Genomic DNA, 22,672 nt, shown 5'->3' on the forward strand with positions numbered 1-22,672 from the left:
TTGAGGCGTCCCAGGACCAAGGATGGCTGAACCTCACAACCGACGTCGGAGTAAAGCGCCCTGGGAAACTGCCTCAGGAAACTCCTCGCAAAGGCACACCGCACACCCTCCAGTGGGTGGGTCCAGCGACACTGGTTTTCTCTGCCGAAAGGGAGTTCCCGTCGGTTAGCACCACGCCCCGCCACCCGGCGCGAGCACTAGGCAGGTACTCCGGAGGTCATTCCGGGGCGGGGTCTCCAAAACCTCGCGGCTCTCGACTGGTTTCCTGTTGCTAAGCGACGGGTAGGGGCGGGGCCGGCGGGAGAAGCGCGGCGTTTGGGGCGTTCGGCTCGCGGGCCTCCCGCGGCTGCGCAGCCGTCGTCCCTCCCTCCCTCCCTCCCTCTCTCCCTCCCTCCCTCTCTCCCTCCCTCTCTCCCTTCCTCTCCCGGCCGCGCCTCCGGCTCCGCGTCGGCCACGCCCCCACGCGCTTCTGCGGTGCGCACGCGCAGTGCGCGCGGCTACTTTGCCTCTGCGGGGCTCGCGGCGGGGTTGTGTGACCCGGCGGCCGTGGCGCCGCGGCTGGAGGCGGCCGGGAGCCGGTAAAGCCGAGCTGTCTCGAGGGAGGAGCAGCGCGGGGTCGTGCCGCGGTGCCGTCCGCGGCTGAGGAAAATGGTTTTCGAGTCCTTGGTCGTGGACGTGTTGAACCGGTTCCTGGGCGACTATGTGGTGAACCTGGACAAGTCTCAGCTCTCTCTGGGCATTTGGAAAGGTAACGGGGGTCTCGGTCCCAGTGTCGCGGGAGATGGCGGCGCGGCTTCTCGTGGCTTCGGTCCTTGGCCAGCCTGGCGCCGCCACCTGCAGCTACCCGCCTCGCCCTTGAAGTTATGTAAAGCCGGGCGGCGGTTCCCGGGCGGGCGGCGCGAGCTGAAGCCTCCCGTGCCGGTGGGGTCCGGCGCCAGTGACCTCTGGCCTCTGCCGGGCGAGGGAGCCATCCCTGTCAGTTTCCCCCTGGGCTGTAACGAAGGTTCCACCGAGCCCACGGCGTGTCGCACGCCGCCTCGCACGTGAAGGCCAGGCGCTGTCCGCGAAGACGCCCTTGGTCCTTTCCTGATCTCACTTCGCGGTGCCTTCCTGGGTTTGAGGGGTTGCTTAGTTGGGCTAGTCTGGTAACGAGGGGAAGAGAAAAGAAAATTCTCTTCTGTGTTCAGGTCGCAGCTTGACCAAGTGGGAATGTGGGTGTTTGTGGTCCTGAGTAAAAGACGGAGTTAAAAAAAAAAAAAGAAGAAGAAGAACGTAAAGAAAATGCAGGCAAACAGGCGGTCAGAATCTAAAGGGGCGTTCAGTATCTCGGCCAACTTGACGAAGACACGCTGAACGTTGCTTAGTTCGGAAGGGTTGCGTCTACCACTTGATTGCAACGCTTTACCTTATCCAGTGGCTTACATTTAGTGCTTCCATCTGTTTTGTATTATGCTGTGTTTATTTTACGTAGCTACTAGTCATTTTTGAAATGTGTGTTCCAGGTCAAAATTAGGGCTAATTATTTGTGTAAAAAGTGTGCGCATTCACGGATATGCCTGTACTTCCAGCTTTCCAGAAATACTCGTTTATTTAGCTGTAAGAAATTTAGTTTTATTAAACAAGCAAACCCTCGTGTAGTTAGTTGCCTTCTATCATGATCAAGTGGGCAAACATTGATGCCTAAGTGCCAGCCGTTTGAGACCAGCTCTTGCAGATTGCTTAATCTGTGCTGCTTCTCAGTTGCAAAGTGAGAATAACAAAACTGGCCTCTGTACCTCCGAAAGAAGCCTGGAGTGTTGGCTCAGTGTTTGAGAGCACTGGCTGCTTTTCCTGATGTCTTGGGTTCAAGTCCTAGTGTCCATGCGACAACTCACAACCATCTTTAGTTCCCGAACCAGGGCTTCTGTCATCTTCTTCTGGCTCTTGGGGGCACTGTATGCAAGCATGTGGTGCACAAACCTTCATGCAAGTGAAAACACCCACACACATAAAATAAAAATAAAAGAAAAAAATTAAAAAGAACAAGAAGAAAAACTACTTGAATTGTGGTTTGGTTTGTAGTGAAGTGTTGCTCTATATTCAAGATGCAAGTTTGTGTAGAATACAGCTTATCGAATTTCTGTATTTAAAGTTTACTTCGAGAAAATTCACCTTCATGCATAGTTTTTTTTTTTTTAATAAATGTTAAGAAGCATCTATCCACCATTCCAATACTGGATACAAAAAGGTTTTACAGGCCTACAGCGTTTCCTCTTCTATTTTTTTGTAATTTTTCCCTCCTCAAGAGGCAACTACTGATGTTTCCTCTCTATGTTGCTTGTTCAAGAGTGTCATAAATGGAATCCTTTGCCTATGTAGCTCTTTCTTTTTGAGATAAGATTTTACTGTGTATCCCTGACTGGCCTGGAACTCTCAGAGATCCTTTTTGAGGCCTGTGCAACCACACTTGGCTTCTGTGTAGCCATTTGAGCCAGACTTCTTAACAGAACGCAGAGAAGTCATCCCTGTACTGCATATATCACCTTGTCCTGCCATTCCTGTTCTTCTGAGTGGTGTTTCATTCCTTGACTCTTTTTATAAACATAGCTTGGCCGTTTTTTGTAGTATTTCTATTTTGGCAGTTAAAGAAAAGCTGTATCAGGTTTTAGTGTGAACATAAATTATTTCATTGGAGTAAATACCAACCATGGGTTTGTGAGTGGTATTAAACTTGTAACTTTATGAGAAGTAACGTGATATGATTTGGTTATGGTCTGATTGTATCTCCTAAAAGCTCTGTGTTGGAAGCTTAGTCCATATTCGGGTGATGATGTCTTTTAGAAGTAGGCCTAAGGGGAGGTTGTTACAGTGGCCCCTCACTGACTTTCAGTTTTCTTTTGTGAGGTTAATCCACCACAGTGGTTTTGTGTGTGTGTGTGTGTGTGTGTGTGTGTGTGTGTGTGTGTGAGAGAGAGAGAGAGAGAGAGAGAGAGAGAGAGTTTGATCTTTACTATTGCTGCTATTATGCCTTTTGAATTTTCAGCATCCAAAACTGAGTCAAATGTATTACTTTCTCTGTAAGAATCAGTCTCAAGTTTTTCACTGTGGTAGTCATCCCCTAAGAGTCCACCCCTCAAACTCAGCCACTACACCTTGACACTGGTTGCTGAAATGGGTATGTTATTTTGCACATTGACCAGTTTTGTATCAGGATTTAGTTGTACATTATTCTAACGAGCATTTGGTATTCTTGTTTTGAAAAAGTTCTTTTTTGGGGGAGGGAAGATATTTGCATGTGGTATGCATGTGTTTAGGGGTGTTTGAATATGTAAGTGGTCTCCAATTGGTGTTACTGTTTGGGAAGGATTGGAGGAGGTGTGTCACTAGAGCCTGATTTTGATGTTTGGAAAGATCCCCAGTGCCTCTGCCTGGTGGGTGTGGATAAATATGTGAGCTCTTAGATGTTCTTTTACTCTCCCGTCATGGGAGAAACTGTATACCAAATAAAAAATTTGTTTTATTTTATTTTATAAGCTTATTTTGGGGAACCCCTAGACTGCCTTTGGAGGCTGCAATTACAGGTGGGCCTTGATGCCCACCCAGCATTTATGCAGCTTCTGGGGAACTCTGGCTTTCAAGTTTGTGTAGTAAGCACTTTTTACTTGCTAAGCCATCTTCATATCCCTATTAAAAAGATAAGCCAGTAGGAATGTAGTATTAAAGCATCATGACTTTAATTTGCAGCTCCCTTGTAATGATGTTGGTTATATTTGAATATATGAATTTTTTTTCTGTTTATTTTTGTCAATGAAATGGCCAGATCTTTTGTTTGTTTTAAGTTGGAGTGTTTGGTCCTATTTTCTTATTTGGATTTAATTTATGCATCATAAAATTCTTTTGTAATTCTACAATTCAATAATTTTTTTTAATGTAACAGCTGTACAGCCATCACCACTAATTCTAGAACATTTAGCGCCCATCCCAATCAAGAAAAAAAATCTTCAAGCAGACATTCTCCATTCTTAATCCATGAGCACCCTACCTCTGGTAGCCATTAGCTTTTCTGTCTTTATGAGTTTGCTGATTCTGGACATTTAGTTTAAATGTAGTCATATGGTACCTATCCTTTTGTTTCTGGCTTCCTCAATTTCAGATATTTTAGAGCTCTTTATATTGAAGGATGGAATGAATAGTAGTCTGTTTCACCAGTTGGACATTTAAATTGTTCCCAACTTTTTGTTTATTATAGTTAATACTACTATGAACATTCATGTAAAAGTTTCTTAAAAGGTATGTTTCAAATTCCCATTACTAAGCTGGTGTGATAATCTTAGCACTGGGGAGGCAAAGATGGATCCCTGAGTTCAAGGCCAGCCTGTTCTACAGATGGAGTTCTAGGACAGCCAAGGCTTCACAGAGAAATCCTGTCTCAAAAAAAAAAAACCAACCCCAAACAAACAAACAAACAATAAATAAAATTCCCACTGGTAAATATATATAAGTGGAGTTTCTAGGTCATGTGGTGATGTAAGTTGTATTTTGATAAATGAAACTGAAAGCTGTAAAAATAGGTCTCCTGAGAATTTCAAAAGTAGCAACTCTAGTTAAACTTAGGCTTTAAAAAAATTATTGAAAATTTTGATAATGGAAATTAGATTGTGTTTAAAAAAATTTAAGATGATGGTGTGCTGGTTAGTTTTATGTCTGCTTGACACAAGATAGAGTTACGTTAAAGGAGAGAACCTCAATTAAGAAAATGTCTCCAAAAGATTCAGCTGTATGGCATTTTCTTAACTAGTGATTGGTGAAGGAGGGTCTAGCCCATTGTGGGTGGTGCTGCCCCTGGACTGGTGGTCCCGAGTTCTGTAAGAAAGAAGACTGAGCAAGCCATGGGGAAACAAGGCAATAAGCAGCACCCTTCCATAGCCTCTGCATCAGCTCCTGTCTCCAGGTTCCTGCCTTGTGTGAGTTCCTGTCCTGATTTTCTTAGTTGATAAACAGTGATATGGAAGAATAAACCAAAACAAACAAAAACAAAACAAAACCCTTTTCCTTCTCAGCTTGCTTTTGGACATGGTGTTTCATCACAGCAATAAGACAAATGGACTTAGAACTTTATGTTTTAATGGCAAAAGGACCCATTAATGGTTATAAATAAGGTTTCTGTGTAATCCAGCTAATTTAACTATTATCATAATGCTACTAATTTGTGTTACCCTGATATTTGTTTCTGAAATGGTTCCTTGGAGACCAGAGCTTTTTTTTTTCTCACAGAAACATTGTAATATAGGAAATGAGAAGTGTCCAAGCATTTATGACAGAGTAGGAAAGGAGTGCCTTAATATAGGATCAACTACAGTAAGTAGACTGTGATAGAGCTCTCTGCTTTGTATAAGGGGAAAAAGGAATTGGACTGCATTCTTAGACTGATTTTTGGCAGATTTTGATGTTGCTGTAATTTTTATATACTCATTTACATTTCTTTACCCTTCTCATATATCATTTAGTTAGAAATTGTTTTATTTCTTAGGCTTGTCTTAGAGTCTTTGGAAATCTAGCATTTTACTTATTTCTGTCAAGATCTAGGCTGTGTTAGAATAAGCCTAGATGCTTGATAGAGTGTACAGTTTTGAATCCCCCCCACAGCAATTATAATTGTTTTGAAGTCAGAGACTGCCTTCCTGCCTTCCTTCTTTCCTTCTTTCCTTCTTTCCTTCCTTCCTTCCTTCCTTCCTTCCTTCCTTCCTTCCTTCCTTCCTTCCTTCCTTCCTTCCTTCCTTTTTTGCCTGCATGTATGTATGTGTTACCATGTACATGCCTGATACCCAGAGAAGTTAGAAGACAATAACAGATCTTTTGGAACTGGAGTTACAGACAATTGGAAGCCACCATGTGGTTTTGGGAACTGAACCTTGTTCCTCTGCAAGATCAACAACTGGTCCTAACCTCTGAGCTAGGTCTCCAGCCCCCAACTACTTCCTTTTTAAAAGGACACTGCAATAGGGTGACTTCTGTTTTGGAATTATTATTTATAATACAAAGGAACCGACAAATAATTCTTAAGATCAAGGGGAATCTTCCAATTCTAATTCCTAAAATTTTATCACTACATATATGTTCAAAGATGTTTTCATATAACTTTAAATTATAACTTAATACTTATTAATTAATTGTATAAGAGAATGTGATTCACTGTGACATTTCTATATATTCATGCCTCCTCATTCTCTCATAATCACTTTCCTTGTGTATCCTCCCTTCTCCTTTGCTAATAGTCCCTTATTCTTGGGTCTTGTTTTCTGCCTGTGAAAGAATAAGATATGCCATACTATCCTCCCTGGTTCTTATCCTACATTAAGATGCCCTCCAGTTCCATCTTTTTTTTTTGTTCTTTTTGCAAGTAATGTAATCAATTTTATTCTTTGTCTATATTTATATCTGTACCATATTTTTCTTTCTAATGCATCTGTTGATGGATATGTAGACTGATTCCACACTTGGATTTTTGTGGGTAGTGTAGCAATAAACATGATTACTTAGGTCCCCTCTCATATTCTGACTCCATTGCTTTGAATATACTTGTTGTACAGCTGGATTTATGTTAATTCTATGTTTAGTATTTTTGAGAAATTAACATACTGCTTTCCTTAGAGGATAATAGACATTTTTACCAGTAACATATAAAGGTTCTTTTTTTTTCTTTTTCTTTTTTTTTTTTAAATCTCTTCACCAGCATGTACTTTTGTTTGTTTTGAGACAGAGTTTCATACAGAGCCAGGGCAGTAGTTTTTATTTTTTATTTTTATTTTTTTGTTTGAATAACAGCCATTCTGGTCAAATCCCATGTAATTTTGATTTGTATTTCACAATAGCTAAAGCCATTGAACCCTTTTTTATTGTATTATTTGCCCTCTATTCTTCTTAAAAGAAGTGCCTATTCTAATTGTTTGCCCATTTTTGGACAGGATTACTTGCTCATTTGTATTCTTTTTTGTGTGTGTATGTGGGTGTATGCATGTAATGGTTGCAGACGGGTGTACAGCTAGGTGTACTTGCACTTGTATGCACTTGCTTCTAGAGGCCAGAGGCAAACCTTTTTTGTTCCTTAAGCTATGCCCTCCGTTGTTCTTTTGAGACTGCTTGGACCATCTTACAGAAGATGACTCCCTGTTAAGTGCTGTGAGAATATGCTGGGAAGCACAGAGAACGTCTCCAGATCCACTTTACTATTGTAGATCCAAATTATTTTTGTCTGTTCAGGCAGTATTTCTGTGAGGTGCCAGATTCTGTGGTAGTGACCCATGCTGGGATTCTTCCCCTTTTCCTTCCCCCACATTTTGTTTCTCACCTGGTCTTGCACTGTCTTTCAAAGTCTTGAGTTTTTCCTTTCTCTTTCTGTTTACTGTAGAATGTCAGCATTCTCCCACATCTACCCATTATGATAAACCACTGTTTTTCAGTTGTTTTGATTGTATCTTATGAAGTGATATGGAGAAAGGAGCAAGAGCTGGCTGGTACCTCTAATCTTTAATCTCCACATTGACTCCACTTTGACTCAAGACTGATCAAGAAACAGAATATGATTGTCAACAGAAAAAAATTATTTTTTCTGACTCTTCCCTCTAATTCCTACTCATCGCCTGATGCAGTTACTATTTAGATTTTTAAAACTAAGCTATACACATCTGCTTTATTTTATTGAGACAGGGTTTTACTATGTTACCTAGGCTTTATAGCTTGACCCGCCCTGAATTCACAACCATCCTCCTGACTCAGCCTCCCAAGTAGGGGGGCATAGAAATTATAGGGGTGCATCATCATATCTAACTTCTTTTGTACTTTGCAATATTCTTTTTCTCTTTCAAGAATGTGGATTGGGGGGCTGGAGAGATGATTCAGTGGTTAAGAGCACTGCCTGCTCTTCAAAGGTCCTGAGTTCAATTCCCAGCAACCACATGGTGACTCACAACTATCTGTAATGAGATCTGGTGCCCTCTTCTGGCCTGCAGGCATACACTCAGGGAGAACACTGTATACATAATAAATAAGTCTTTTAAAAAAAGAAATGTGGATTGGATTTTGACAGATTGTTTTCTACTTTGATTAATTGTTGATATGATTACAGTATTTTTTATTTAGCTTGTTGATATTATCAATCATATGGATTATTTTCCACATGTTGAATTAGACTTGTATTTTGTGGATTATGGTATTTTGAATTCATTTTACTTATATATTGATGAGAATCTTTACATCTGTTCATGAAAGATCTTAGTTTCCTGTTTCTCTTGTAAAGACCTCATCTAGTTTTGGTCTTAGGGTAATACTGGCCTCATAGAGTAAATTTAGATGCATTTCTCCTTTTTCTATTTTCTAGTGTTTGCTATGTAGACCAAGGTCGCATAGATGAGAGGTACCTTCCCAATGGTGGGATTAAGGGGATGCACTACCATGCCTGGACTGAAGTGAAAGTTAGACAACTGATTTTAACTTTTTCTTTTCTAACTCTGTATTCAGTGCTAAAGTTCTCTCTATAAGGTTTGCATTTTCATATATATATATATGTATATATATACATACATATATATATATATATATTGCTAAGTTGTATTTTCCTGTGATTGAAAATTTTCAACACTTCTTTCAGGACTTCTTTGACATAGCATTATTTATAACTAGAACTTTGAAATGTTTTGTAATATGCCCTTCTCCCCCTCTAATTTTCTTCCATTAGGCTGATTTTTAGTTCAGATTGTGATTTTAGTATAACTTCTATTTTTTTCAGACTTGTTCAGCTACAGGTCTGTTTTATAGACTAGAGTAAATCTTATTATGTCAATGGGTGCTGCATATGTACTCCAGAAGAATGTGGAGTCTGCTGTCGGATGAAATGTTCCATCAATGTTAGTTAGATCCAGTGTTGGAATGCTGTTCAGTTCAAGTGTGTCTGTATTTTCTCCCCTAAATATGTGTCTAATTGATACTAGTTATCTAGGTCTTTACCAGTAATAGTGGATTTGCCTTTTTCCAATTGTACTTCTGTCAGTTTTGACTCATGTATTTTGACACTGTTGTCAGGTACATACATATTAAGGAATGCATTACATAATTTTACTTGGGAGATGACAAAAAAATGCTTATTTGCTCCAAATATGCCATCAGCGACAGTGACAGATTAAGGAAATGAGTCCTCCCAGGTCTAATGCTCATGACTACGTGAGCTCTTACTTCAAAAGGAAATATGAGAGTTTATTCTGAGCCAAATATGAGTGATCATGGCCTTGAAACCATAGATTCTCGTTGCCTCAAATAATATGTTCAGTATGAATGCTGTCACGTGAACTTTTATGGTTCCAGAACAAAAGAAAATCACAAATCAAGGCAAGTTGATAGGCAGACAGGTTGCAGCAGAGCGTGGACAGTTCTGCTACAGTTTTTATTTTACTTTAGTTTTAAGCTGAGCAAAATGTATTAAGATATATTAAGGGAAAGGGAGGAAAACTTCCATGAGTGGGAGGGATTCTAGAGGAGGAACATCTTCTGCTAGAGATTCTAGATTTATCTGGTGATGATCTCCATTTTGGGGTTGGTAGAAACCTGTGGTCCATAAAGTCATTCCAACGCTTATAACGTGATGAAAGGACATTAGGTCAGCTACAGATTAGCATTGAATGGTAATTAAGATAATTTAGCTGCTAATCTGCAAATTCAAAGTTGAGATGCCTCAGCTTCCCTTGCAATATCTTGAATTTAATGCTGATGTGACCTTTTTGAGACAGTCATTCAGGTTTATAGTTCTGCTGTTGGCCATACATCATTTCTGAGGCTCTTGTGCATGTGAAGGCTGTTTCCAACAATTGAAAAGTCTATTTCTAGGATTTGGTAAAGACTGTACTGAGGAGGCAGGAAAGCTGTCTTCAGGACAGGAAAATGCTCATAACAGAGAACAGATCCCCAGGGTCATATTAACATTATTAGGAATTATGCCCTGTGTCTGATTTTTTTTAATTCTTTATGTCTGACATATTTATGTAGATATATTATTAAGAGTATTATACCTAAAGTTAATCTTTAGTATGACCTAAAGAAAAACAAGTCAGTTTAGGCAACCAAGGTCATACTTCTTTTATGAGACTGCATGTTTTTTTCTGTGTGTGTACTGCTATTTACATATTATGAAATACTTGATGGTTTAAGTTTTTGAAATCATTTATTAGTCTTTTTATCAATTTAATTTTATAACTAACCTCTTGTGGCTCTAACTTAGGAAATATTTTTATTGTTCAAATTATTATAATTGCTATTTGTGACTAATAATTTAATCTGTCATTATTATTTTGGTATTTTACCAGATTCCAGTTTGGGGAAACAATTGAATAATTAAATTGTAGAAGAAATAAGATACTAGTATAGTATCATTTAAGTTTTTTTCCCCAATAAAATTGATATTTTTCCATATACAAAATATTATAGCAACAGGGATAGAAACAAAAGACTAGACTTTCAGTAGTATACAAATTCTTTTGAGCATAATAAAATTATATTTCTTACTTTACTGATAGAAAGGAAACTAAGACTCTGTTAAAAATTATTTTGTATAATATCCATGTACTTCTTATTGTTAACATATAAATATTTCGTATTTTTTCACTCTGACTAATTGTACCATGTCCACAAGTAAGGTTCACTAAGTAAGGTTCTAAGCCACATGGCTAAACATAGATAAGAATTATGGGTTAATTTAAGTTGTAAGAGCTAGTTAATAATAAGCCTGAGCTTATAAGCCAACTAGTTTATAATTAATAGAAGCTTCTGTGTGTTTCTTTGGGTCTGAACAGTTCGAGGATCAGGCAGGATAGAAACTTCCATCTACACCTTTCCATCCAGATTGAATGGAATTTCTGATGCAGTGTATTTTTCAGTTTTTAAGTTCCTTAGTTTTGAAAAACAGTTTGTCTATTTGTTCTATTTTTGAACGGTGATCCTTTTAAAAGTATACCTTTCTTTATGACTTTTAGCAAATTTAGCTTGTCAAGTAATTTTTAGATAAGTATTGATGTATCCAGGGAAGTTTATTTGGGCTCTGTGTCTGACCGGTTTTGATCCATGAATGCTGTTGCCATTGGAGACTGTTTTTGGATAAAAAGGATCAACCCAAAATCCTAATAAGAGTTACTATAGTTAGTATGAGATCTGAGTAGAATACATGCTTCCGAGAGGCCTTAGTTTGTTGTATTGTAACATTTTAATAGTGAAAGCAATGCCATAATCCAATTGTTTTGTGCAGTTAATATTTTTACCTTTTTCTTAGTAGGAAGAAATTTGAAGAACGAAAATAAAGTAATCCCACACTAGCTCTGAATTGGGTATAATAAGAGGCTCTTCATTTAAAAGGGGGAACTCACAGATCATAGTCTTCTATATGAACAGGAACAGAATCCAGCATCCAAGTAGGGGCGGGGAGAGCTAGCAGGACAGGCAGGCATGCACTTTTTTGGTATCCAAGGCCAACCCCAACCTGGTCCAGCCTCTCAAAGGCCATTGGCTAAAGGAGGTTTCCCCATCAGAAATTATGTTGTTTTTGGCTTTAGTTGTAGTAGTTTGGATTTAGAGGCCCCCCCCCCATAATTCCTTTTGAAAGATTTAAAGTCAATCTCTGTCAGTCTGAAAACTGTGTTACTCAAATTACACTGAATATGACAGAATCCTTTTTGTGGTAGTAATGAATAATTCAGATCTCTTAAAGCACAAAGATTTTTTTCAAACAGGAAACAAGAGTATTATACCTATAATTTAGGAAAATATATTCAAAATACCTCATTAAAAATCTGCCTCACTTCCCAAGTGCTGAGATCATAGGTATACTGGGGTTTACAGGACTAGTTTCCTTTTCCTTTTTGGAAAAATCATTTACTTTAGTATAAAGTCTCCTTTTATATAGTAAGTTCTTATCTAAAAGTATCTCCTTTTTTTTTTTAAACTTCCTTTCCAAAAACATCCCATGTCTTTAACCTTTCCTATCTCTTTTTGACCTCGTTGGTTCTTTTTATTTTGTTTTTTCTTTATGTGAAAAATTTTGAATTTAGATTTTTTTAAAACAAAATAAGATAACTAATAAAATCTCAAGAAGCTGTGTCTGAAAATAGGCAAAACATATTAGTATTTTTATCTAGAAACCAGAATTAACTAATCATTAGATTTGTTAAAGTCCTGTTATAACAGTTAACTTAAAATACCTTTTCTAAAAGGCATCGACTTCACCTGGACCTGTAAGGCAAGCAAAAGCAGTGCTAAAGCCTGAGTGCTCTGGTTTGACTCCAGATCTCTTTAGTTTTGGGTCAGATTCCCACTTGACTCTGCATGGGCATCTCTTAAAGATGGTCTTCATCCAGTCTATTTCATCGCCTTTCAGCACAACACAGTCAGAAAGATCACAGTCCTAAACCTGCAGTCACACTGTATTTCAGGAACAGCAGAGCTTCCTTATATGAGGAGAATTGCTCATGTGGACAAATCTGTACCTTCAGGCAGAAGTAACTGTTTCAGGATCAGCTTGTTATTTCAAGCCACAAGGACTTCTTAGGACAACCTTGTAGAACCTTAATACTTGAGACCAGACCTTGTCTCATGCTGTGTAATCATGTCTACCTTTTGTCTTTTGTCCCAGTTTTGAAAATATTTACATAAAGGTTTATGGTTTCCCTGAAAGCAGTTACTACACCTGATTTATTTGTCCCTCTCAATGTGGTCATATTGATCAGATTTCTCTTAGTCCCTCACCATTATTTGTCTCTTTAATCAACATATTGGGAGAGGTGACCAAGTCTGACTTTGGACTATTGGAACTGGGACTTTTCCTTAATATTTCTGTTATATTGTGAACTAGAAGGATTTTTTTCCTAAGGTTACACCAGAACTTACTTATAAGCCAATTTGAATCAAATCATTTTTGGGGGTGAGTGTGTAGGCAGAAGTTCTGTTATTCCTGGTCCTGTAGCTGTTCAGTCCCGAAGAAACACACAGAGGCTTATATTTATTATACACTGTTTGGCCTATTAGCTCAGACATATATAATTAACTCTTACAACTTAAATTAACCCATAATTCTTATCTATGTTAGCCACGTGGTTTGGTACCTTTTGTCTGTAAGGCATTCCTTTGTGTCTAGATGACAACTGCATCTCTGCCTTTCCTCTTCCCAGAATTCTCTTAGTCTGGTTGCTCCACTTAGCTACTGGCCAATCAATATTTTTTTAAACCAATAAGAGTGACAAGTCTTCACAGTGTACAAAAACATTATCCCAAAGCATAAGTGGAACTTTGTTATATAAATATATCACATAACATTTATCTGAAGGTTACTTTATAGGAACATAAACTGTTAAACCTAGATGTTATAACTTTTATACCATAAAACTTACAATCCTAAAGCAAAGAAAAATAATTTTGAAAGATGTGTCTAAAGGTATAATTGAATGAAATAAGATCCTCTGCTATCTTAATTTCTTCTGTTCCTGTTGCTGTGATAAAATACTCTGAAAAATCTTTAAGGAAAGAGGGCTTATTTGACTCAGAATTCCAGGTAATGGTCTGTCATAGTGGATAAATCACAATGACAGGAGCCTGAGGAAGTTAGGAGACTACTGCTCAGTGTGAGCTAATCCTCAGCTTATTTCTCCATTTTGTACAGCTCTGGCCCTCTGTTCAACAGTGAGTGAAGATGGGTCTTCCCACAGTAGTTAGTGTAATTGAGACAGTCCCCCAGAGGCATGCCCACTTCTGTCAAGTTTATGTTAACCATCATAGCTGCTTCATTTGGTCAGGCTAAAAACTCTTATAGGAGTTTTTATGTCTTAAAGTAAAAACTTTTATATTATAATCTTAAGAATATCAAATAATCTAAAGAAACTGGCAACTAAACCAATCAGGCACAATAACACATTAAGTTAGAGTGCACTCTTAGAAACTGTAAATTTTGAACCCAGGAAGCCAAGACTAATCCTTGAGAAAGTTTAAGGAGCCAAAAGGTCAGAAGGTGAAGGTAGGTATGTAGAGGTAAGGAAGTATCTTTTCCTGATTTAAGAACTAAACAACAGACAGGGAGACATGCTTCTAAATAGGAAGTTTTGATGAAAGTCAGAAAATCCTGTTTTGTATGTCAATAGGATGATAGAAAAATTTATTTAGTGAAACAGCAGAGGTTCTGATACAACTCAGAAACCTTATAAAGTCTTTAACTCAAATTTTTGTTCAGGGCATATAGGTAGTATAGGACCACTTCCCTGTAGATTTTATCTTTAAAAAGCCCCTCATATTTTCCTTGGACAAAAAAATTTGTTTCACTTCGGAATCACTAGAGAAGAGAATAGAAGAACAGGATAAAGAAAATAAAGAAGGCAAGGTTGGTGTTGGGCAGATACAAGTCAGTAGGGATTGTGAACAGATTCCTCAGGATTCTTCTTTGTTCTGACAAAACCTTAAACATTTTTATTCCTGTTCTTTATCATCTTTTTAATATAGTATCAAAGTAAACTAGCAATGCTATTGTTTCTTCATAGTTGTACTTAAATTCCAGTTCATAATGATTGCTCATTTAGCATCTTTAGTTCTGTAACATAGGAACATTACTTGAAACAAGCCAACCCAAAACAAAACAAAAATTGTTTGGGCACATCAGACATTCCTCATGTTTTCCAAATAGCTTGCAGGTTAAAGTTGCAGGTTAAAATCATAATTATAAAATACAAAGTCAGCTAAGTACCATGCCCCTACCTACCCATCAAGTATGTTTTCCTCCTCTGAATTTCTGCTTTACTTTTTGGTGTCTTTTTATTTAATTATTTTCTTATTTTTTTTCTTCTCAGAAACTGTAACCTATGCTAGCTGGGGAGATTTGTGTTTTGGGTCAGATTTATGTGCCACTTATCTCTCTCTCATTCCATGTATTTAGTGATATTTTATTTGTGTTTTAGTAAATAAACCTTGCCTGAAGATCAGAATGCAGCAGTAAGCTACTAGAGGCCAAGGAGCGGTAGCACACACCTTTTTTTAAAAGTTGTAAACTGATTGGCCCATTAGCTCAGGCTTCTTATTAACTCTTATAACTTATATTAGCTTATTATTCTTGTCTTTGTTAGCCATGTAGCTCGGTACCTTATTCAGCAAGTCAGTCACCTCTTGCTTCTTCTGTGGCTGGGCCAGGATTGTGGACCAAGCTTTCTTCTTCCCATAATTCTCCTGTTCTTGTCGCCTGCCTCTACTTCCTGTCTGGTGACCCTCCTATACTTCCTACCTGGCTACTAGTCAGTCAGCGTTTATTTAAAATATAATAACAGAATACAGGCCATTGCCCCACACCACTTCCCCCTCTTTTTTTTTTTTTAAAAAAAAAACAAAACAAGAACTCTGAATCTAATATCCTTTGTTTAGTTTTTCACAACTTGTAACCAACATTCTAAACAAAGGAAAATATCCATAGTCCATTTTTTGGGAATGTGGGCATAGTTCTCTAGGCTACTTCCTGATGGTTTGGGGGTACTGATAATCTTATGGGGACCTAAAGAAAATTTATAATTATCATCAAGTCATGACTGGCGTATCCTGTGAGGCTTGATCGTCTCAGGCAGCAGTCTTGAATCTGTTCTGGATGTAGAACTCTGACATCTGGGCCATCTGTTCCTGAGTAATCAGGAGATTACTCAGGTGGTCTTCCTTGATCAAACCTGATTTTTCTTAACTCAGAATGAACCCACAGCTTCTCATTTCCTGTGGAAACAAAAACAAAACCTCTTCACCGAAGTAACATACCATTTGACTTCAATTTTAAAGTCAAGGTATTTTCAAGATACCTATCTTGGATTAATTCAGCAGCATTTATAAACAAATATCTTTTAGCAATTGTTGCTCCTTCCTCAGCATTCAAACAATTCAAAGAGAACATAACATACAGTATCCAGACTCTCTGTGTATTTTTCATCTTTATGTGGCTTTATTTTAACCTCTATTTCTTTTATTTTTACTTTTAATTTTTGGCTTTTTGAGACAGGTTCTCTATGTATCTTTGGCTGTCCAGGAACTCCCTCTGTAGACCATGCTGTCCTTGAATTCACAGAGATCCACCTTCCCTGAGTCCCAAGTGGTGGGATTAAAGGTGTGTGCCACCACACCCAACTTCTGTCTCCTCCCTTCCCCTCCCCTCCCCTCCCCTCCCCTCCCCTCCTCTGCCCTCCCCTCTCCTCTCCTTTCTTCTCCTCCCCTTTCCCCTCCTCCCCTCCCTCCCTCCCTCCCTCCCTCTCTCTCTCTCTCTCTCTCTCTCTCTCTCTCTCTCTCTCTCTTTAACCTTTTCTTTTCTCTCCCAACCCTGCATATATTTTTAACACACTGTAAAGCATTTAGAGGTTTTCTTCATCTTTAAATCTCTTTATTCTATATCTTTTTCTGACCACATGGGTCTTTAATTTGCTCAGCAAATTGGAGAGGATTAAGGCTGTGGCTTTGGCAGCTGGATCCAGCCCATTCTTTAGCTTTCTGAGATTCCAGCCTCGTGGTGGAAGTACCAGCTGGAGCCATGTTTATTACCACAGCTCTATGGTGTTTCAAGGTTTCTGCCACCACCAGAAAGCATGTGGTCAGCCTTTCATCAATACCATTTAAGTGTTTCATGGCAGGACCTCTTAAAAGAGCTGCAAGGTTTTGTAGCTAAAGCTGAGTCAAGAAACCTCTCTTAAATGAGACGCATTTGCCTCTAGCAAACAGAGCCTACCTGAGAAAATGCTGCTATCAATAAACTGTGCTTAACTCTATTATTTTTTGTCTAGAATTACTTTTCAAGCTCTCCCAGGCTTTATGTGGATGCAGTTGTCCACGTGGGCACCATTTGTTGTTGGGGTTTCTGTCCTGCCCGGTTCCTGCAATCGTTAAGTCCCAAAGAAATCACACAGAGGTCTACATTAGTTATAAACTGATTGGCCCATTATCTCAGGCTTCTTATTAACTCTTATAAATTATATTAGCCCATTAATCTTGTCTATGTCAGCCACATGGCTCAGTACTTTATTCAGCAAGGCAGTCACATCTTGCTTCTTCTGTCGGCACACACCTTTAATCTCAGGATTCTGTGCTATACAAGATCGATCCAGAAATAGATCCAGGTGGTGGTGGCTCACACCTTTAATCCAGTGTTTGGGAGTTACACACCTTTAATCCCAGCACTAGAGAGGTGGAGACAGGGTGATATGGCTAGGTGGAGAGAGGAATATAGAGGGGAAGAGACATGAACTCACTGGATTGTGGAGTCTGAGGATTCGTGGAGACAGGATTTCATCCTTTTGGTCTGAAGATTTGGTAGAGGTAAAAGGTCTCTCTGGTGACTGGTTGCTTTGCTTTTCTGATCTTCAGCTTGAACCACAATGTCTGCTCTGGGTTTTTATATTTTGTGCTACACATGTATGGTTTATTCTGTGCATTTATGGGAATATACTTGGCTGAGGCATCTAAGTTTCATCCAAGTCATGAGTGGGGTCTGTTGTCTTGGACTTCATGTAAGTTAACTGTGCATCCTATAGAGTTCCCCTGACACCAGTGACACGATCTATGGGAGATAGTTACTGACAGCCTCTATAGTTAACCCAGTTAAGAGCCTGAGTCCTTTAATAATGATCAGAGCAAGAATAGGCTCACACCTTCAGAATGTCTCTTGGTGCCAAAGCTCAGGAGTATAATAGTATTTTTAAAGACAAACCCACAATTATATCAGTGCTTGAGGGGGCTTATATCAGTGAGGGTAGCCCAGTAGCATCTGTTTTCTTGCAGAGCTTAGTAGTACTTTTCAGACACTATAGTGTCTGAAATTAATTAAATTAATTAATTTTGGTTTACAAATCTTCCTAGTTATTTTGGCTTTATGTTTTAGCTTACACAAGCATTACTTATTTTGGTTAGAACACCTGGACTGTGGTGAGGGTCATGGACATTCTTCAAAGAGCGGCCAAGGTGGATGTGACTGTTGTAGGGTGGAAGGCTGAGGGGCAGCTAGGAAGACACAAAATAGAGCCAAGACAAATGGTGCTACATGAGTCATCTTACCACCACCGGCTTGTGCTGGAGGGAACAAGTGTTTTGTATGTTCAGTGTGCTCATCAAATGAGCAAGAGTGTAGTGGCACACAGAAAGAAACACAGACTTAGAGGTTGTATGGAAGGCAGTCAAATGCTAGGGGTGGGAGGTAAATAAATCCTTTAACCCAGTACTCTGAAAAGATGTCCAACCACCCATTCAGCAAATCAGTAGACCATCAGTTAAACCAAAGAGGAGGTTTGGGTCTCTGAAAGAACTCACCAACATACTCTTAAGCAAGCGAGTGAATGATTGGACACAAACATCTTGAACAGGTACCTGCTGCCAAACTAGGTGACTTGTCTGGTGAAAGTGGATTTTCCTTTCTTGGACCCTTATTTTCAGGCCTCAAAACTTTTAGGTTATAGCTCTTCTTTTTTCCTCCTTTTTTCTTTCTTTCCTTTTTTTTGGACTGGAAGAAGTATAATTTAATAAATACTGTTTAAATTTCTAGGAAAAAAATAGTACTTTGTATGTATTTAATGTGTTTCATTGTATACAAAATGAATGAAGACTAAAAGCTCCTCTTAGAAGAACAATGACATTTGATATGCTATGCAGTAGTTGACACAAAATGAATAATAGACCTATATTTATTGCTTCAACAATAAAATTATTAGAAAAAATAGAAAATATTTTGTGAAATTTCTAATCATGTTAGGAAAAGAATTCTTAAATCGGTTACCAAAGTGAAAATTTAATGTAGAATTGTTTGCAAATATAATTCATTAAAACTAAGACTTCTGGTATTTGGGGATATTTTGAAGATAAACAACTGGACACTGACTGGAGAAATATTTGCAAGTCATATACATGACAGTAATGTACATTTGCAAAATATTTAAAGCTCACAAATCCAGTTGTCAACAGACACTTAAAAAAACATCAGGCATTCCTCATGTTTTCCAAATAGCTTGCAGGTTAAAGTATCATAATTATAAAACACAAATCCAGGTAAGTACCAGATGGTGTGTGCTTTTTACTCTTGCCCCCTCCTACCCATCAAGTACTTTTTCCACTTCTTTAAAGAAAATAAAATATATGAAAACAGAGTCCTAGAAAATGTGTTTTATGGAATTTGAAAAATATATGTATATTAAAATACAGACGAAGAGATGAACAAATTCATTGCTTGTTAACTGAACAATGTGTCTTTATATATTTATTGGATATCTTAAATTAAGAAGACTTTTTCAAATATATTGGTGAAGAAATTAAGAAACTAAATTTCTCTCATATACATGATGAGAACATAAAATGGACAACTTGTAAAAGTCGCTTGAATATTTCTGACAGTAAAGACTTATTTACTACTTAGTGGATATTACACACTTAAAAATTTGCACAAGAGGGATAGAAGCTCATGTTCATATGAAAATCTATATATCAAACATCATATATGCTTTTTCTAAGAACAAACACTGGGATAAACAAATCATAGATATTATTAAAGTTAATAAGGTTTTTAAAGGATGCAATTGAAATTGATGTAAAAATAACTATACTTAGTGAAACCACCCAGAAAGATATACAATTCATGGTTTTAAGAATATGAATTTCTTAAATTCACACTAATAGGAGAGAGAAATCACTAGATTGGGTAGATGTTTGACAGAAGATGGACCTTTTCTGTGCTTAAGTGTCTTCTCAATATATGAAAGTTCTTATTCTCAGTATTTTAGAATGTGGCTACTTTGGTGTTATAACATTTAAATAGATAGCCAACTTAAAAATCAGGATAAGATTGGATCTCATATAACATAAATATCTTTTGTACCAGCAGCAGAACTTAGAGCCATATTGGGGAACAATGTGAAGGTTATAGAGAAGTCTCAAAAGAAAGCAAACCCATCTTGTTCATGGTTATGGATTCCTTCTCTCAGAATTTAGAGAAAGCGTGTCTTTACTACTGTTACGGCAGGGTAGCAGTTGAAATCTGAGGGAGCTATATAACCCCACTCTAGACTTTAGTGACTGATTATGGCAGACAGCGTTCATGGTCTGTAATTTAAATATGTTCTAGTTGTTTTTGGCAAAGCATTCTTTTATTTAAAAAATGTCAAAAATGTAAATCCTTAAAAGAGCATCACTTTTCATATAACATATGAAAACTATTTTGTAGTATTATTTATAGATGCAGCAGCCGTTATAATAAAGCCATGTGGATTAGAAACTAAAAAGAAATTTCAGTTCCTCTTTGTTTATTTTATCATTTCCTCTTTGTTTATTTTATTTTATTTTTTTACTGTTTTTTATTGAGTTATGCGTTCTTCTCTGCTCTCCTCTCTTTCTTCTCTCTTCCTTTCTATCCTCTCCCATGATGCCCACTCTCCCAGTTTACTCAGGAGATCTTGTCTTTTTCACCTTCCTATGTAGATTCATGTATGTCTCTCTTAGGGTCCTCTGTGTAGTCTAATTTCTCTGGAATTGTGACTTGTAGGCTGGCTTTTCTTTGCTTTATGTGTAAAAGCCATTTATGAGTGAATGCATATTATATTTGTCTTTCTGAGTCACCTCCGTCAATATTGTTTTTTCTAGATCTGTCCATTTGCCTGCAAATTTCATTGTTTTTTTACTGCTGTGTAGTACTCCGTTGTATAAATGTACCACATTTTCTTTATCCATTCTTTAGTTGAGAGTCATCTAGGTTGTTTCCAGGTTCTGGCTTTTACAAATAATACTGCTATGAACATAGTTGAGCACATGTCCTTGTGATATGATTGAGCATCTTTTGGGTATATACCCAACAGCGGAATTGCTGAGTCTTGAGGTAGATTGTTTCCTAATTTTCTGAGAAATTACCATATTGATTTCCAAAGTGGCTGTACAAGTTTGCACTCTCACCAGCAATGGAGGAGTGTTTCCTTACTCCAACATCCTTTCCAGCATAAGCTGTCATCAGTGTTTTTGGTCTTGGACATTCTGATAGGTGTAAGATGGAATGGAATCTCAGAGTTGTTTTGATTTGGATTTCTCTGATGGCTAAGGATGTTGAACATTTCCTTAAGTGTCTTTCAGTCCTTTGAGATTTGTCTGTTGAGAGCTCTCTGTTTAGGCTACAGCTCTTAATTGAAAGGGAAATACATTTATTTTTAACTAAGTATAAATGACCATATCCTAAAAACACAGATTTGATTAGCTTAGAATAACATATTCCAGCAAAGACTTTGTTACATGGACTGTTAAAAATCACACAGCAAAAGTCATAGATAAGACCTTTTCCAGATACAGTAGTGGGGACATCAGTAAGGTAGATTATAGAAAATGGCTTTTAAGAGGATTAAAAGTAGTTCATTTTGTCTCTGAATCTGTAACAGTCTCTTTTCACTACCAAAATCTTGTCAGTCTGTCAATTTTGTAGAATCTTTTTGGTTTTTGGGGACAAGGTTTCTCTGTGTAGCTTTGGTGCCTGTTCTGGAACTAGCTCTTGTAGACCAGGTTGGCCTGCCTCTGCCTCCCAAGTGCTGGGATTAAAGGCATGCACCACCACTGCCTGGCGACTTTGTAGAATCTTTAAAGATTCTACAAAATTGAATCTCCGTCCCTCTCTCTGTCTCTCTTCTTCTATTCTCTCCTGCCTGCTCGCCCTCCCACCTGCCTCCCCTCCCTCCCTTCCTTCCTTCCTCCCTCCCTCCCTCCATCTACCCTTCCCCTTTCTTTCTCCCTCTCTCCCCTCTGTCTCCCTCCCTCTCTTCCCCCCTCCCCTCCCTTCCGCTCCCCTCCCCTCCCTTCCCATCTCCTACTCTCTCCTTCCCTTCCCCCTTCCCTCCCCTCTCATCCCCTCCCTTCCCCTTCCCTTTTATTTCTTTCCTCTCCTTTTTTCTTTTCTTTTTCTAGAAGCTAGATTATCTTGGTGAGCCAGTTTGAGGTTACTTACAGGAGCATGGTGACTCAAAAGTAGCTTTATTATATTAAAAAATCCTAATTTGGTATGGGTGAAAGCCTCATCAGTGGATTCCTACCCTCAGTTGTGCTTATTTCTACATATTCTAGGATTTTATTTCAAGACTTTGTGCAGGTGGGTGGGGGTCACAAGGGAATAGTAGCTGAAATCCCAGGGGATGGTCTGGTGACCTTACGCTTCTCCTGCTAGGCTGCGTTAGCTGCCTTGCCATCATTATCCTAGCTGTCAGTGTGTTGTTTGCTGATTTGTTGCCATGTCTCTAAGCTGAGGTACCCTGTAGGTTACTATAGTACTCTGCTCCTTGGTGCGTGGTAGTAATGTTTATAAAATGATGTTCTTTCTGGAGCAGAACATTGTACCTTCTTGGAGAACTGTTCCCTTTGACATTTGTAATGCCACTGAAACTGGTAGAGCTACTGGATATGTTGTCATTGTATATCTCTCACGAACCCTTTGCTTTTAATCTGTTTGTGTCTTTATAATTGAAGTGACTTTCATGTTTTTTATTTTTTTTTGTTCATTTTGACATTTTTCTTGTTCAACTTTCCAACAAGTTACATCTAAAGTCACTGTTGATGTAGTTGGATTAATGGGTTTATACCTATAGTGTGTGATATGTATTTGATGTTTGTCTCTGGTTTCTATTGCAGAGCTCCTATATTAATGAAATTTCAT

General features: G+C 38.3%; 1 protein-coding gene across 7 annotated transcripts in view; it reads left to right on the forward strand.

The window, feature by feature from the left end:
• The first annotated feature begins 507 nt into the window (after positions 1 to 507).
• The window catches only part of Vps13a (vacuolar protein sorting 13 homolog A), a 207,091-nt gene continuing 184,926 nt past the window's right edge, over positions 508 to 22,672 (forward strand). For 5 of the 7 annotated variants that reach the window (XM_087908056.1, XM_087908058.1, XM_087908057.1 and 2 more), the window contains exon 1: positions 508 to 748. In XM_087908056.1, the coding sequence (XP_087764182.1) occupies positions 649 to 748 (100 nt within the window). In that variant the 5' untranslated portion in view covers positions 508 to 648. The remainder of the gene's footprint in view (positions 749 to 22,672) is intronic. The other 2 variants (XM_087908055.1, XM_048429791.3) reach the window with 1 other exon arrangement.

The sequence above is a fragment of the Myodes glareolus genome, chromosome 7 (assembly GCF_982192425.1).
Source record: "Myodes glareolus chromosome 7, mMyoGla1.1, whole genome shotgun sequence".
Taxonomy (NCBI): Eukaryota; Metazoa; Chordata; class Mammalia; order Rodentia; family Cricetidae; genus Myodes; species Myodes glareolus.